General features: G+C 42.4%; 1 protein-coding gene across 1 annotated transcript in view; it reads left to right on the forward strand.

The window, feature by feature from the left end:
• The first annotated feature begins 500 nt into the window (after positions 1-500).
• Positions 501-13,974, forward strand: part of Gdi2 (GDP dissociation inhibitor 2) — a 26,548-nt gene continuing 13,074 nt past the window's right edge. The window contains exons 1-3 of the mRNA XM_031359406.1: positions 501-738; positions 11,439-11,546; positions 12,834-12,933. Of these exons, the coding sequence (XP_031215266.1) occupies positions 694-738; positions 11,439-11,546; positions 12,834-12,933 (253 nt within the window). The 5' untranslated portion in view covers positions 501-693. The remainder of the gene's footprint in view (positions 739-11,438; positions 11,547-12,833; positions 12,934-13,974) is intronic.

A 13,974-nucleotide genomic window follows, 5' to 3' on the forward strand; every position in this document is an offset into this window, starting at 1 on the left:
ACAAGTTTAAATCAGGGCACACAGCTAAGCTTTGCTGAGCTCTTCCCAGCCCCGCGGGCAGGGGCAGGGGCCAAGTTGCAGAGGCGACGAGGCTGCCAACCTTCGGAGAGGCTGGTGTTCGCACGACTCGGCCCCGCACGCACCGGGGCCTGAGGACTAACGGAGCTCCATCTCACGCCGTGGCCCGGGAGATAGGCACGTGGCAGCCCAGCCGCAGTTTCCGCCCTGTTCCTCCTATTCAATTCTACCCTAGGCTTCGCGTGTCGCCGCCCAAACCTCGGTAGCACAAGACCGGTGGGGGGGTCGGGGGTGGGGGGGCAAGACAACCGGAAGCCAAGATGGCAGCAGCCCACCTTTCTCTCGCGAGAGAGGAAACGAGGGGGAGGTGGGACGAGCGAGAGATGCACCAATGAGGGAGCAGGAGCCCTTGACTGACGGCGCCGGCGGCCTCTCGCACGCCCCGCCCCGGCTACGGAGCTCGCGCTCCCCTCCCCGCTCTCTCCCCCGCCTCCCCTCCCTCCCCTCCCGGCTCTTCTCTTCCCGTTGAGGTGGCGGCCGGCCTCGCCTCCTACTCAGCTCCGTTTTTCCTCTCCTAGCTTTCCCCCTTTCCCCCCCGGGGCCCAGAGCGGCCGGACTTCTCTCTCCCTTCTCTACCGTGGCCTCCGAGCCCCTGCGTGCGCTCCTTTCCCCGCCATGAATGAGGAATACGACGTGATCGTGCTGGGCACCGGCCTGACGGTGAGCTGCGGTGGACCGCGGGCGGGGAGTCGAGTCCCGCCGGCCTCTGCGGGGCCCGGGCCCGGGGGCGAGGGCGGGTCCGATCGGTAAACTCCGTCCCCGCCCGCGCCCGAACTGCCGCTGTCCGCACCCCCTTAGGGACCGTCCCCAGTCGCCTGCGTTGCGTCTGGGGAGGGAGGTCGTGGCTTGTTGGGATGCAGTGATTTGAAGACGTCCTAGTGTGTGAGGAAAAACCAGGATGTGGGAGCCCGGGATGTGTACGTGGGAAGCCTGCCCATTGGGAAGTTGAGGGCAGAATCGCCTTAGGGAAAGAGCCTCGTCCTCCTGCAGGAAGGAAGGGGAAAGGGAAAACAGCTTGCGCTCCTTGGACTTCCCTTTTGGGTGGATGACCTCTCCCGATTGGAAGCGGGCAAGCTCTGGACCGAGCGGGAGGGAGTCTCTGCTGGCGCTTGCATTTCCTATATGGCGAGCAGCTGCAGCAGCTTGCTCAGCTAGTCCCTGGGCGCAGAAAGCCAGACAGAAAGACGATCGCTGATCGGTAATTTATCCTAGAGTTTGGCCAACTTAAGTTTCTAGAGAAAATCATGAAACGAGTTGCTTTGAAAAAAAAAAAAAGGAAAGAATCCTCCTTTTTTCCCTGATAAGCCTTAATTAAGCCTTGCTTTACCGCCCTCTCATCCTCTCGTTTGGAATGGGAAATTAATTTTCTCAAAACTTGTCTATTAAATACTTTTCACGCCTGGCCCTTGCCATGTTTCCCTTTTGTTTGGCTTATCGCGTGCCGCCACAGTTTCTTGAGGGGGAGGGCTAAGTTCTCTGTACTTCATACACTTCAGGCAGGTTAGGAAATCAATGCGCAGCGTGAATGTACTGGTATGAACATGTAAGGCGGTACCGAATGCTACAGTATGTTTTCATCAGTATCTGTCTGCTTAGATCTGGAAAAAATACAGACAGGTTTTTATATCTTGTGCTTCTTCCCCTCCCCCCCACCCCCTCGCTGTAACAAAAGAGCTGATTATTTGCAAAAAGGAATTGGAAAGAGAACCAACCATTTTGACTGTCAATTGCGGTGTGTGTGTGGGGGGGAGGAGTTGAATGTGAAATTATGAGTTAATTCATCAGGAACATTGATGTATGTATCCCATATGTCTATCCATCAAATGTCCAAGTCATTTAATAAGAGCTATGGCTTTTGAATTTGTTGAAGTGCATTGACATTTCTTAGGATGAAATTAATGTCTTTAAGATAAAACACTCAGAAATAACTGTTCTAGAGAAAACCTTCAAGATTTTTTTATTCCACCTTTTTATATTTAGGAAAAGCTTATTTTTTCTTCTTTGCAACAATGAATGATTTCTAGAAGAGATTTTTGTATTCTGACAAGTTCTCACTATGTATCCCTGGTTGAGCAGGAGTGCAGAGCTCAGCCTATCCCTGCCTCCTGGGTGTTGGGATGAAAGGCAAGGCTAAGATGTTCTGCTCAAGGCTCAGTGAACATGTGACTGTCCAGAGAGTAGACTGGAGATAGACAGCATTGCTCATCTACAAAGCAATCTACTTACTTTGAGTTGATTGAATTTCTCTCTCTCTCTTTTTTTTTTTTTTTTTTTTTTTTTTTTAATTTTGAAACAAGGTCCTTCTGTACTGGAACTATACTGGAACTCCCTATGTAGATCAGGCCGGCCCTGAATTTAAAGAGATATTTCTACCTTCTAGCCTTCCCAGTGGCTGGTCATTGCTTGGGTTAAAAGGCACATATCATCACACCCAGCCATTGGATCCCTCCCTCCCTACCCCCCCTGTCAGTTGGGAAGACTTGAATGCCAAAATTAATCACTTTTATTCGTAGCTCTCTGCAGGTTGATCTTTTTTAGTGCGTAATTGGGGTTCCAGGCATAGTAAGTAGTTTGTGATGGCCTGTTAGTGGGCCTTGTGGCTGCCAGCACATTGTGAGAGCCAATTATTTTCCTTTTGTATTGTCATTGCTAATACTTCATATTTTCCCATTAATAGGGTCGGTTGAGTGTAGATAAGTGAGTGCAGAGCCAGCCTGCAAGCTTCCACAGGCCTAGTTTAGAAGCATCATTTTGTATTAAAGATAGCATAATCGGTTTAACAAAGTAACAGTATTTAAATTTTCACTTGAATTGTGAATTAAGCAGTGGGTAGTGGATTCATAAGTAACTAGACTTTAGGACAGTTTCTGCTGTCTTATAGCAATGCTAACTTTGTTTCTCACTGAGCCTTCCTAGATGTATAATGGGAAATGTTTTAGAATTGTATCAGTGTAGATTGTGATCATCATAGGACCATCATTGATAGACACAGTAATAGTGGGATGATGTGGACAATAAGAAATGACATTAGTAGAACTTGGGCGAAATTTGAATTAGGTTAAATCTTGAAGAGACTCTGAGTCAAAGTTAAAAACTACAAATTAGAAGTAACTTTGAATATCAGAGTGTACACAGCATTAATGTTTGGCTTGTAGACATTTAGTGCTGCAAATTTCAGGACCTAATAAAAGGGTGTATACCATGTGTAATATTGATGTGTCAAGGACTTTGAGTGAAGGAACCTTGTTACTTTAGTGTTGCTTGGTTTTGGCATTCTTTTCTATCAGTTAAATTTGCATTAATCCTCAAGCACTCAAAGTAACTTTAGTAAAGACGACCTTTAATTTCCTATGAGAAATGACAGAGTCTGTGTAATTTTCTAACATTGAGAGTTATCACTTTATAGGCTATGAGGTCATGGTACACACCTTTAATCCCAGCACTTGGGGGTGGAGGGTAGGCACAGACACAAATGGACCTCTGCATTGGAGGCCAGCCTAGTTGACAGCTTCAGGACAGCCAGGGCTACACAGAGAAACCCTGTCTCGGAAGAGAAAAAAGTAGTACCCGTCATCTCCAAACCTAGAGTTTGTAGATGAGCCTTTCTGCTGATGCCAGAGTCAGGAGACTGACTGTCTTGGTAACTAGTGTTTTGTGAGGACTCATTTTTGTGCTGTGACATAACGAATTCATTAAGTCCCGGCAAGCTTTGTGGGGCCTTCAGCCCCTTTAACTAGGCCCAGGCTGCTTTGCCCTCTGAATTATTCAGTCTCATTTTTGCTTCCTATCCCTTCTTTGTTGGTTGGCTGGCAACTTCTGCATTTCTATGCTTTGAGCATGTGTAAGCAGACTTTTACTACATAATTGGCACACAGCTCATATGGGCTTGGTAATAAATCACTGAGTTGTGCTAGAATTACTTTATTTGAAAAGAGCCTGCTCTACAGCCATTTGTGTTTCCCAAGGCTTTGCTCTTGTTTTATTTTGTACACAGCAAGCATACACACTATGAACAGAAACATGTACTTTGACATATAAACAACTCATTCTCAGCATTATAAGTTTAAAGATTATTTTATATCCCAGAATATGCTCCCTTCCATTTCTCTTTATTAAAACATACTTATCAAATACTAGGTTTTGTGCTTGATTTGAGAATCCTAAACTATAATTTAAACTTGCTCAGACTTAGATTTGGTCTTGAAAGCCTTTGCCATAGCTTCGAGGGGGATAGACAGAAGACTTTGTATTCCTTGTGGGAGTGGTCACAGGTCCAAGGGTTTCAAATTCTTTTTTAAAAAATTGAGTATTCCTAGCCTAAAGATGTTTACTTTAGAGTGCTCCAAATGAATGTTTTTGGAGCTCCAGTACAGTACCACAAATGGAAACTTCTACCCTTGCCATTATGTTGCTGTGTGGCTGTCAAAATGCAGGTTCAGTAACATATTGTATTAAGGTATTTTCAGGCTAGCCTAAGTAAAATTTATGTTGAGGTTTGGAACCTATTCCCAAGAAACTTTGCTATGACTTGGTGACACTTATTTTAATCCTAGCATGTGGGTGGCTCAGGAGGTTGAATCAGACAGAATTTGAGACCAGCTTGGTCTATCTACTCTACAGAGTTCCAGGTCAGCCAATGCTTCATAGTGCGACCTTGTTTAAAAAGATTAAAAAACAAAACAAAACAAAAAACCTAGATATATCAAATTTTTCTAAAATGGGAAAACCCCCAGACATCTAAAACACCCGTTTGAGGCGTTTGAGATCAGGGGAGCAGCTTGTGTTCACTTCAGAAGATGTAAATAGTTCAAGGACTTGAGTTCACATGTGCTTTTTAAGCATGCATACAGGTAAAGTCGGGTATTTGACTCGGGTGTCTAATTTTTGTCTCATTTCAAGTGGCATCTGATTTGCAAGGCTACTGTGGGTTAATGTGAGTTAATGTTTGAGCTTACTCACAGCTTACTCCTCCTTCAGGGGAGTCCCCCACTGAAGACTCAAATTGAAGTAATTATTTGTCCTATTTCAGTTATTTAAGCTATTTGTGACTGTTACAGTCTGTTATGGTAAGTGAAAAGGTAAACTTAAAAGCTTCCTGTGTTGTCCAGATGTAGTAAGTAACAGGAGTGTCTTGAAAACCAATGCCATAGGTTGGAGAGGTGTAGACAAAGGACTTTGTATTCTTTGCGGTAGTGTTCACAGGACCAAGGCCTTCAAAAAATATATATATTTTGTTTTTTTTTTTCTTTAAAGTTGAGTATTCCTAGTCTAAAGATGTTTAATTTAGCGTGCTCCAAATGAATCAAGACACACAAGTTACTCTGTGGAGGAGTAACTATAGTAAGAGTAGATGAAGGCACTGAGAGGTCTATGTGTGTAATCTCAGTACTGAAGAGCCAGAGACAGGAGATTAGCATTTGTAGGCTGCATAGTGAGACCCTGTCTGACTAAAAAAAGAAAAAGGAAGCATGAGAAGTTCACATAGAATCCCCAGAAACTTCATAAAAAGGAGGTTAACTGGCTTTAAAAGTATTGGTAAGCTTGTTGTGATGGTACACCCTTTAATCCCAGCACTCAGGAACTCTTGAGTTCCAGGATAGCCAGGACTACATAGAGAGACACCATCTCAAAACAAACTAATAAAGTATTGGTGAGCTTTGAGTAGCAGAATGAACGCTTTTCTAGTCAAAGAGAACACTGCAAATTGGAATTTATAAAAGGATGTAGGATCTAGTAGAATAGATGGCTTAGAGGGAAAAGGTGCTTACTGCCAAGCCTTATGACTTGAATTTGATCACTGGGATGCACAGGTTATGGGAGTCAGTTCTCAGCTTTCAAGTTTTTGCCCCATGGTATCCATGTGCGTACATACATAAACTTCAATGCAAATGTATGCAGGGCTAGGAAAATTGTGTCAGTATGCTGCTTGTGGAGAAAAGAGGACCTCCAGAACCCACATTAAAAAACAATACTGGCTCTGCTAGTGCCTGACAAATACAGAAGTAGAGGCTCACAGCCATCCATTGGACTGAGCACAGGGTCCCCAATGAAGGAGCTAGAGAAAGGACCCAAGGAGCTGAAGGGGTTTACAGCCCCTTAGGAAGAACAACAATATGGACTAACTAGAACCCTCAGAGCTCCCAGGAACTAAACTACCAACCAAAGAGTACACATGGTGGGACTCATGGCTCCAGCTGCATATGTAGCAGAGGATGGCCTAGTCAGTTATCAGTGGGAGGAGAGGCCCTTGGTCCTGTCAAGCTCTGTGCCCCAGTGTAGGGGAATGCCAGGGCCAAGAATCGAGAGAAGGTGGGTTGGTGAGCAGGGAGATGGGGGAGGGAATAGGGCTTTTGTTTTTTTGTTTTTTGGAGGGGGAACCTAGGAAAGGGGATATCATTTGAAATGTAAATAAAGAAAATATCTAATAAAAAAAAACCAACAAAAAACCAAGGTGGTATTTGTTCTAAGTGACACCTATAAAGGTAGTTACTGCCAGCTATTTGACACATTTTAAAATTATTAGTCCCCTTATTTTGGTTCTTAGTCTTCATGTTTTAGGGCTATGGTCATGCATATTTGTAGGATTGTGAAGAGTTAGATGTAGATGCTATTCAGCAAAGTTTGCTATGATTTTTGTTCCAGAAATTGAGCCCTGAAGTCTGCTTTTCTTGAGTGAGAATGTGCCTTTTTTGGTCATTCTCTTTAAATGCAAGAGCCTGTTGTTATTCTGCTTTCATGTATGCATTGAACAATATATCCTAATATGTTATTAAAAGAAGCCAGGGAGCTGGATGAAGTGGTCCACACCTGTTGTCCTACTGCTGGGAGGCAGAGGAAGGCAGATCTCTGAGTTTGAGGCCAGCCTGGTCTACATGATGAGTTCCAGGACAGCCACAGGTACATATTGAGACCCTGCCTTGAAAAAAAGGAAGAGGGGGAAGGGGAAAGACAGAGAGACAAGGGAATTGTTTTTAAGTAATATTAGGGCTGATTACTGTACATGTAAAATACTTTCAATTCTGTTTATCAATATGACATCCAGACAGTGAATAGAGAGAGAATGGAAAATGTTTTGCAGTATATATAACCTATAAAGGACTTCACATTTCTAAAATATATAAAGACCTTTTATAAAGTGGCACAAAAAAGACAGAAATCCCATTTAAGAAAATGAGTCAGGGCTTTAGAGGTGGCTCAGCAGTTATGAGCATTTGTTACTCCTGCAGACGACCTGAGTTTGATTCCCAGCACCCGCATTGTGGCTCACAACCATCTGTTGTAACCCCAGGTCCAGGAATGCACATATACACATGCTGGCAAAACACTCATGTACATAAAGTTAAATAGGTAAAACAAAAGGGTCTTTAAAAAAATGAGTCAGTGGCACAAGTGCTTGCTCACCCAGAGGCTTCCTAGCCTCTGGCAGCTTACAGTGACCTGCCTCTTAAGCTACAGGGTCTGGTGCTCTCTCCTGATCCTGGGCATGCGCACACAGACACACATAGTACGTGTAATTATAGATGAGATATTTAAAAATTCTAACAAGGGGGAAAGGCTAAAAGGCTTAAGTCCTAGCCAGTTCTGCCAATCATTACTCAGTCATAAAGTGTTCTTGGCCTCATTGCATCAGGATTCATGAGGAAACCACACCCTAGTCAGAGTGACTAATTGGCCTGAATAGGGATTTATATACTGTCAAAGCTTGCAGTCATAATGGAAATCTGGTGGGCACAGTCGCTTTCCATGATGCCGCTGTAACAAATGGTGTGCCTGAAGTGGCCACAGAACAGGAATTATGTAGTGAAGAACTGGCAGTCAGTGGCCTACCAAGAGGAGAGTGGCATGTTCCCACCTGTAATCATTCAGTGGAGTCCTCTGTTGCTTTGTTATCAGAAGTGCAGTTCCCTAGACTAGCTGCTTCCACAGCACCTGAGAACCTCCGGGAAACACAGAAACATTCCCTGAGGCAGACACGAGAATCAGAATGTACATTTTCACATGCGCCCCACGTGACTGTCACTTGAGAAATGCTACTTTGGAAATCAGTCCTGGACCATCACCTTGGAATTGTTAGAAATGCAGGTTTTCATCCCCTTCCCTTCCTATGCAGCCCAAGAGACGGATCTCAGTTTGGTTTTCTTAAACCTTTGGGAGCTGTGGATTCAACCTGAGTTTTCAGAGCCTGCTGAGAGTACATTTCTCAGCAAGATGGCAGAGGATGGCAAAACAGGAACCATACCTTGAGATCCTCTGTTTGCAGGAGAGGCAGAATTTCAGATAGGACGTAACATTTTAGGCTTTGCAGGCCATGTGGGCTCTGTCACAACTGTTACTCGAAAATAGCCACAGACAGTCTGTATACAAACAAGCACTGTGATCTCCCTGTAAAAATTATTTACAAAACAAACCTGCCAGCTAGATTGGCCATGTACCCAAGAAGCCCTGTTCTATAACAAGAACAAATAACTGAGTCCTTGTAAGACTTCAAACAAGCTGTGTATACCTTTGACTGTAGCACTTAGGAAGCAGATGGAGGCGGATCTCTGAGTTCCAGGGCAACCTGATCTGAACACTGAGTTCAGACCAGCTGGGAATACACAGTAAGACAGTCAGAAGGCAGAGCAACAACAACAACAACAAAACCATAAAGAAATCTTATTTGGGGGTATGTGTGAGGAAGGTCTAGTACAAACACACTTGTCAGTCCTTAAGCACTGTCCACTTGTTGTGAGTAAGTTTCTCACTGGCCTCAAACTCACTGAGTAAATTAGTCTGGGTAACCATAGAGGCCCAGGAGCCTGCCTGATGTGACGCACCAGCACTGGGATTAAAAGCCTGTGCCACCCTGCTTGACTTTTTCATGTGGGCCTGTGGCTCTATCACAGGTTCTTGTGCTTGGAAGGATTGTGGACCAAGTTGTCTCCTCAGCCCATCTTTAAACACACTTTTGTGTTCTAAGCAGCTGACAGACAGCACAAGGGGTAATTTATTTTAGCTCTAATTTTCAGAGGTTTCAGCCATAATGGCTGCGAGGCTGTAAGGAGGCAGAGCAACCTACATACTGACACAGAGAAAGAATACCTGTGCTGGATGGCTTTCTCCTTTTCCTCCTTCCATCCCAAATGCCTGCACCATCCTTAACACATGACAAAGCTGCCACATTCAGTTTAGGTCTCCCCCCAGTTACACTTAGGAAGTCCTAGCCTACTCTAAACAGTACAGATCTTCTCTGTGTTGGTATGTTTCACTTAATGATATGAAAAGTCCTGGCTTGTAGTATGGGGTTTTGGAACATGCCAGCACTTCAGGTATATGTGCCAGCCTGGTAGTCGGAGGACTTAGTCTTAAGATAAAAAGATAAGAATCAGGTGTAAATGTAACCTTTACTGTAGTAATTGTCCTCTTGCAGGCATACTGCTCCCATCTGCTAACCTAGGCCCAGTCCTCGAAGCTTCTAGCGTTCATGCAATCTAATCTAGGCCTAGAATGGTTTCAGCCTCTGAGATTGAACTGGTGAATAATAAGCTCACCTCTTGTTCTTTATAAACTCCCTGACTGGTGGTTTAGTTTGCTGTTCTACCTCAAAGTTCTCTCCATCTGATTGATTCAAACTTGCTTTTCTCAACTAATGCTCTCCCTGGCCTTAAACAAACTAAGTCTAGCAGTCTGTTCTAATCTTTTGGCTCCTTCTCATTCTCTAGCTCGCTCCATCTTCACCTGAGTCTAGCTTGTTCTCTCTCTGCAACCTGCCTCTGCACACCTGTCCTGGTAAAACTGCCTCTTTCCTTTTTCTCTCTTTCTGCACTGTTCTCTTAAGTAGGTTTCCTTTCCTCTCTCTTCTCTTGAGAATTAGGAATATTTCGGTCAAATTTTTCTATGATTCATCACTTTGTGTCAGACATCACTTTCAAACATGGGTGCTTCCTTCCACAAACTAACATTACCTTCCTTGGTTGAGATTAAAGGTGTATACTAAGGGCGTGCCCGTATTCCAGCCAGAGGGATTAAAAGGTGTATGCAGAGGCTGAGCCAGACCACAACAGGAAAACCTCTTTTGAATAAATAACACAGTCTTGGAGTTCATAGTATGATCATATCAATCAGGTGTTATTAATAATACTTTAAAAAGTCCCTGTAAGTATTGGGCCTTAAGATGATAGATGAGCTTTCCAACATTATTTTGCGTTCATGAATTTTATTAGTAACAAATGATGGGGTGTGATTATCATCATTGTTTTATGTTCATCATCTTTTCCCTCAGTGGATGTTGTGTACCCTGTACTTGCCTGGTGCCCATGGAGGTTTGAAAAAGGTAGTCATAGCTCTTGGAACTAAAAGTTACAGCCTGTTGGGAGCTGCCTTGTGGGTATTGGGAAACAATCTCTACCACTCAACTGCTGCATCCTTGCAGGGTTCCAGGGGTAGGTCTGAGTCAGGTGGTTGGTGAAGGAATGAAGAAAAGACAGTCACACAGATGGACTTTCTGCTGGAGAAGCCTCAGCATCCTGGAGCTCATTATATTTTATATAGATTGAATAGAGATGGTCATTGCATACATCTGAACAAGGAGACCTGGTTGTTACATTCAGATAAACAAGGATGCTGCATATAAGGTTATTGCCAGACCAAGGAGACAGGGTTAGGAAAGCTCGGTAGGAACAGCCTTTGTGGGGAGCAGTAGGTGGTGGTGTTGGAAGGTATGGTGGACATTTTCTGCACAGTCAGCATTCACACTTAGACAAGGAGGGAAGGCTTTGCCATTTCCCGGAGTCTATCTGAGAGGAAAGTTTGCATGGTCATGTCAACAATACACACTCACTTAGGACTCACTCAGGGCTTCCTCACTTCCCATACCTAACCTGTCCATTTTTAAGAGGTTCATTTCTGAAAGAATTTAACAAAGCCAAATGGATTGTCAGTTCTTTCAAATAAAGATGGTAACTCATGTAACAGTTTTTATGTCTAGTCTATAAATGAATGACAATAAAGATTACCTTGAGCTGGATTTTGTCACATGCATTGTAAAAAAGGTGGGTATTACTAGTGTGCAGTTATAATTTCAATGCCTCATAAAGGAAGGCCTTAGTGAATGCTTAGTAGAAAAGAATAGAGCAACAGGATGCAGGTGAGAAAGCGCTGCTTTTGCTCTGCCTGCCCAGTAAATAAACAGCTCATCTGTCCTGGTGTTGGGACTCTCATTTTCACCTTGGAGCTGACTGGAGTCCAGGAGAGGCCTTCTGTCATGGTGAATGAGTGTTTTGATTACTAAGAGAATGCTTAGTGAGTTTACTTTTTTAATAAAGAAGACAGTTAAACATGTTTTGTATGTCTTTTCTTTTAAAATACATGTTTACCTTTAGGAATGCATCTTGTCGGGGATAATGTCAGTGAATGGAAAGAAGGTTCTTCATATGGATCAGAACCCATACTATGGAGGAGAAAGTGCATCTATAACCCCGCTGGAAGATGTAAGTGTCTGGTCAACACATCTTTACATGTAGGTTATTTGTGAGTGTCCACTTTTGCTTATGGTCTTGGTTTTGGCTTCTTAGTACTGTATTTTTTTGTGGGGTAGGAGGAAGGTTTGAGGCAGGATGTCTTTATACCCAGTCCTGGCTATCCTGTACTCTATATAGACACCTCAACTGGCATCTTTGGCTTATTAAATATTCTGTTTAATAATTAGCCCTGGCTGTCCTGGAACTCACTGTGTAGACCAGGCTGGCTTCGAACTCAGAAATCCGCCTGCCTCTGCCTCCCAAGTGCTGGGATTAAAGATGTGCGCCACCACGCCCAGCTGTTACAGTATTTTTTTTAATTTACAAGGTTTTGTTATGTAGCCCTAGCTGGCCTTGAACTCAAGATCTCCCTGCTTCCAGTGTGCTGGATTATGGGTCTATGCCACTAGACATTGCTTTCTCGTGATTTTGAAAAGTTGAAAGTAATAATGACATTGTGGCGTTTGACCTAAATATTTCAGTTTCCACCTGTTAAGTATGACATTTCTACATCATCGCAACTTCACTACATTTTATGAAAATGAACACTATACTGTATTTGGATTTCGAGTCATCCAGAGAGTGATATTTAGCTCTTTGGTAAACTTGTTTTTAAAACCAGGATTACCTAAGGGTTTATTAAGCATTGTGTGTGTGTGTTTCTTTGTTCTCCGAATCTACAAGTCTCCCCACCTTTCCTTTATCCTTTTTTTCTCTGGAGAAGTTCAGGCTATGAGTCTGTAAAAAGTTGTTGATAACTTCATACACTGTTATACTGGGAGGCATTCATTGGAGGTGAATATGTGAATAATGTTCTTTAGTGACATAATCATTGGTTGTGTTCACACTCATCACAGTGTATGAGTATGTGCAGTTTTATACAGGACTACAAGTTAACACGAATTAGTTCTATCTTTTCTAGTTTTAAAATGTGTTAACATTTATTTTTCAACTTGTGTAGTTAGAGAAGCAAAATTAGAGGGAATGAATTTAAATGATTCTACAGTAAGTGGGGAACAGACTTCTGCAGTGCTGTTAATCTTAGCATTAGTTTATAAATTAAATACTATGTTTAATTACATAATATATTGAGACCTAAAAGCCTTCTATGACTAAAAAAAGTTTTATCTGACCCAAACTAAACTGCCTTGTGCTTTAACTCTTGGAGTTGTGTTATACCACAACCTCTGGATCTAAAAATCATGATAACTTTTGGTGAAAGTGTTACATTGTTGATATTTTTTGTTCTGCTTTTAGTTATACAAAAGATTTAAATTACCAGGACAACCGCCAGCATCAATGGGCAGAGGAAGAGACTGGAATGTTGACTTAATTCCCAAGTTCCTTATGGCCAATGGTAAAGAATGCTAATATAATTTTTGACAGTGTACTGAATCTGATATGAAAGTAGAGACTGTTACCCCAGGTCTGATGTCCAGGAGTGTGTTTATGTCAAAAGTAGATTAGTAATGTGTTCCACTATAATTGTCTAGAGTCAAATTAAGAATGGAGGGAAGGGGGATATAAATAGCTCTGGAAAGAAACAAAATCATGACGAGGCACAGTACCTACCAAAATTTTGTAATATATATAAACTTAGCAGGAAATTATAGACATTTAACACTTGGTGCAAGTCTGGTTGGTGCAGTACAGACCAAAATTCTAAATACAGTAACACTGTAAATATTTGTAACAGACTCCCTTCTTAATGCCTATGTGATAATCTAGATGAAACTGAGTCTTACCTGGCCATTGAAAGGTTTTCTAGTTTGTTAACTTTTGAGATTAACTTTTTGCGAGATTAACATTGCGCATTAAAGTTCTCAGTATTTTAGGAGAGTAAAATATCTTGTAAAATTTCTGTGGTATCTTTTGTTTTTTCCTAAGATCGTATTGATTAACGAGCCAGGTGTAGTAATGTGTACCTGTAATCCCAGCATTCAGGAAGCTGAGACAGGATTGCTAATAGTGTTATGCTAGCCTGTGCTACAGGTAAATTTTAGGTCAACCAAGTCTCACAGTGGGATGCCCTGTCTGGGGAAAAAATAAATAAAACAAGGAAAAAATAATTTTATTTATTTATTTCTTTTTTACAAATTTATTTCCCATGAAATAAAGTATATGTTACTCTTTTTCCTTTTTTTGAGTTTGTTTTATAGTTTGTATTAATAGAGAGTTTGTCTTTTAAATTTAAATAATAACAATACTTCTGGGGTAAATTATCCACAAGTTTGTATAATATAGGTAACATTAAGTAGAAAGAAAACAATTTATGTAGTCAGAATCTCATCCAGATTTGGTTTTGCAGTGCTAGGAATTGAACCACCATCTAGACTTTTTTTCGAGACAGGGTTTCTCTGTGTAGCCCTGGCTGTCCTGGAACTCACTCTGTAGACCA

The sequence above is a fragment of the Mastomys coucha genome, unplaced genomic scaffold (assembly GCF_008632895.1).
Source record: "Mastomys coucha isolate ucsf_1 unplaced genomic scaffold, UCSF_Mcou_1 pScaffold7, whole genome shotgun sequence".
NCBI classification, from domain to species: Eukaryota; Metazoa; Chordata; class Mammalia; order Rodentia; family Muridae; genus Mastomys; species Mastomys coucha.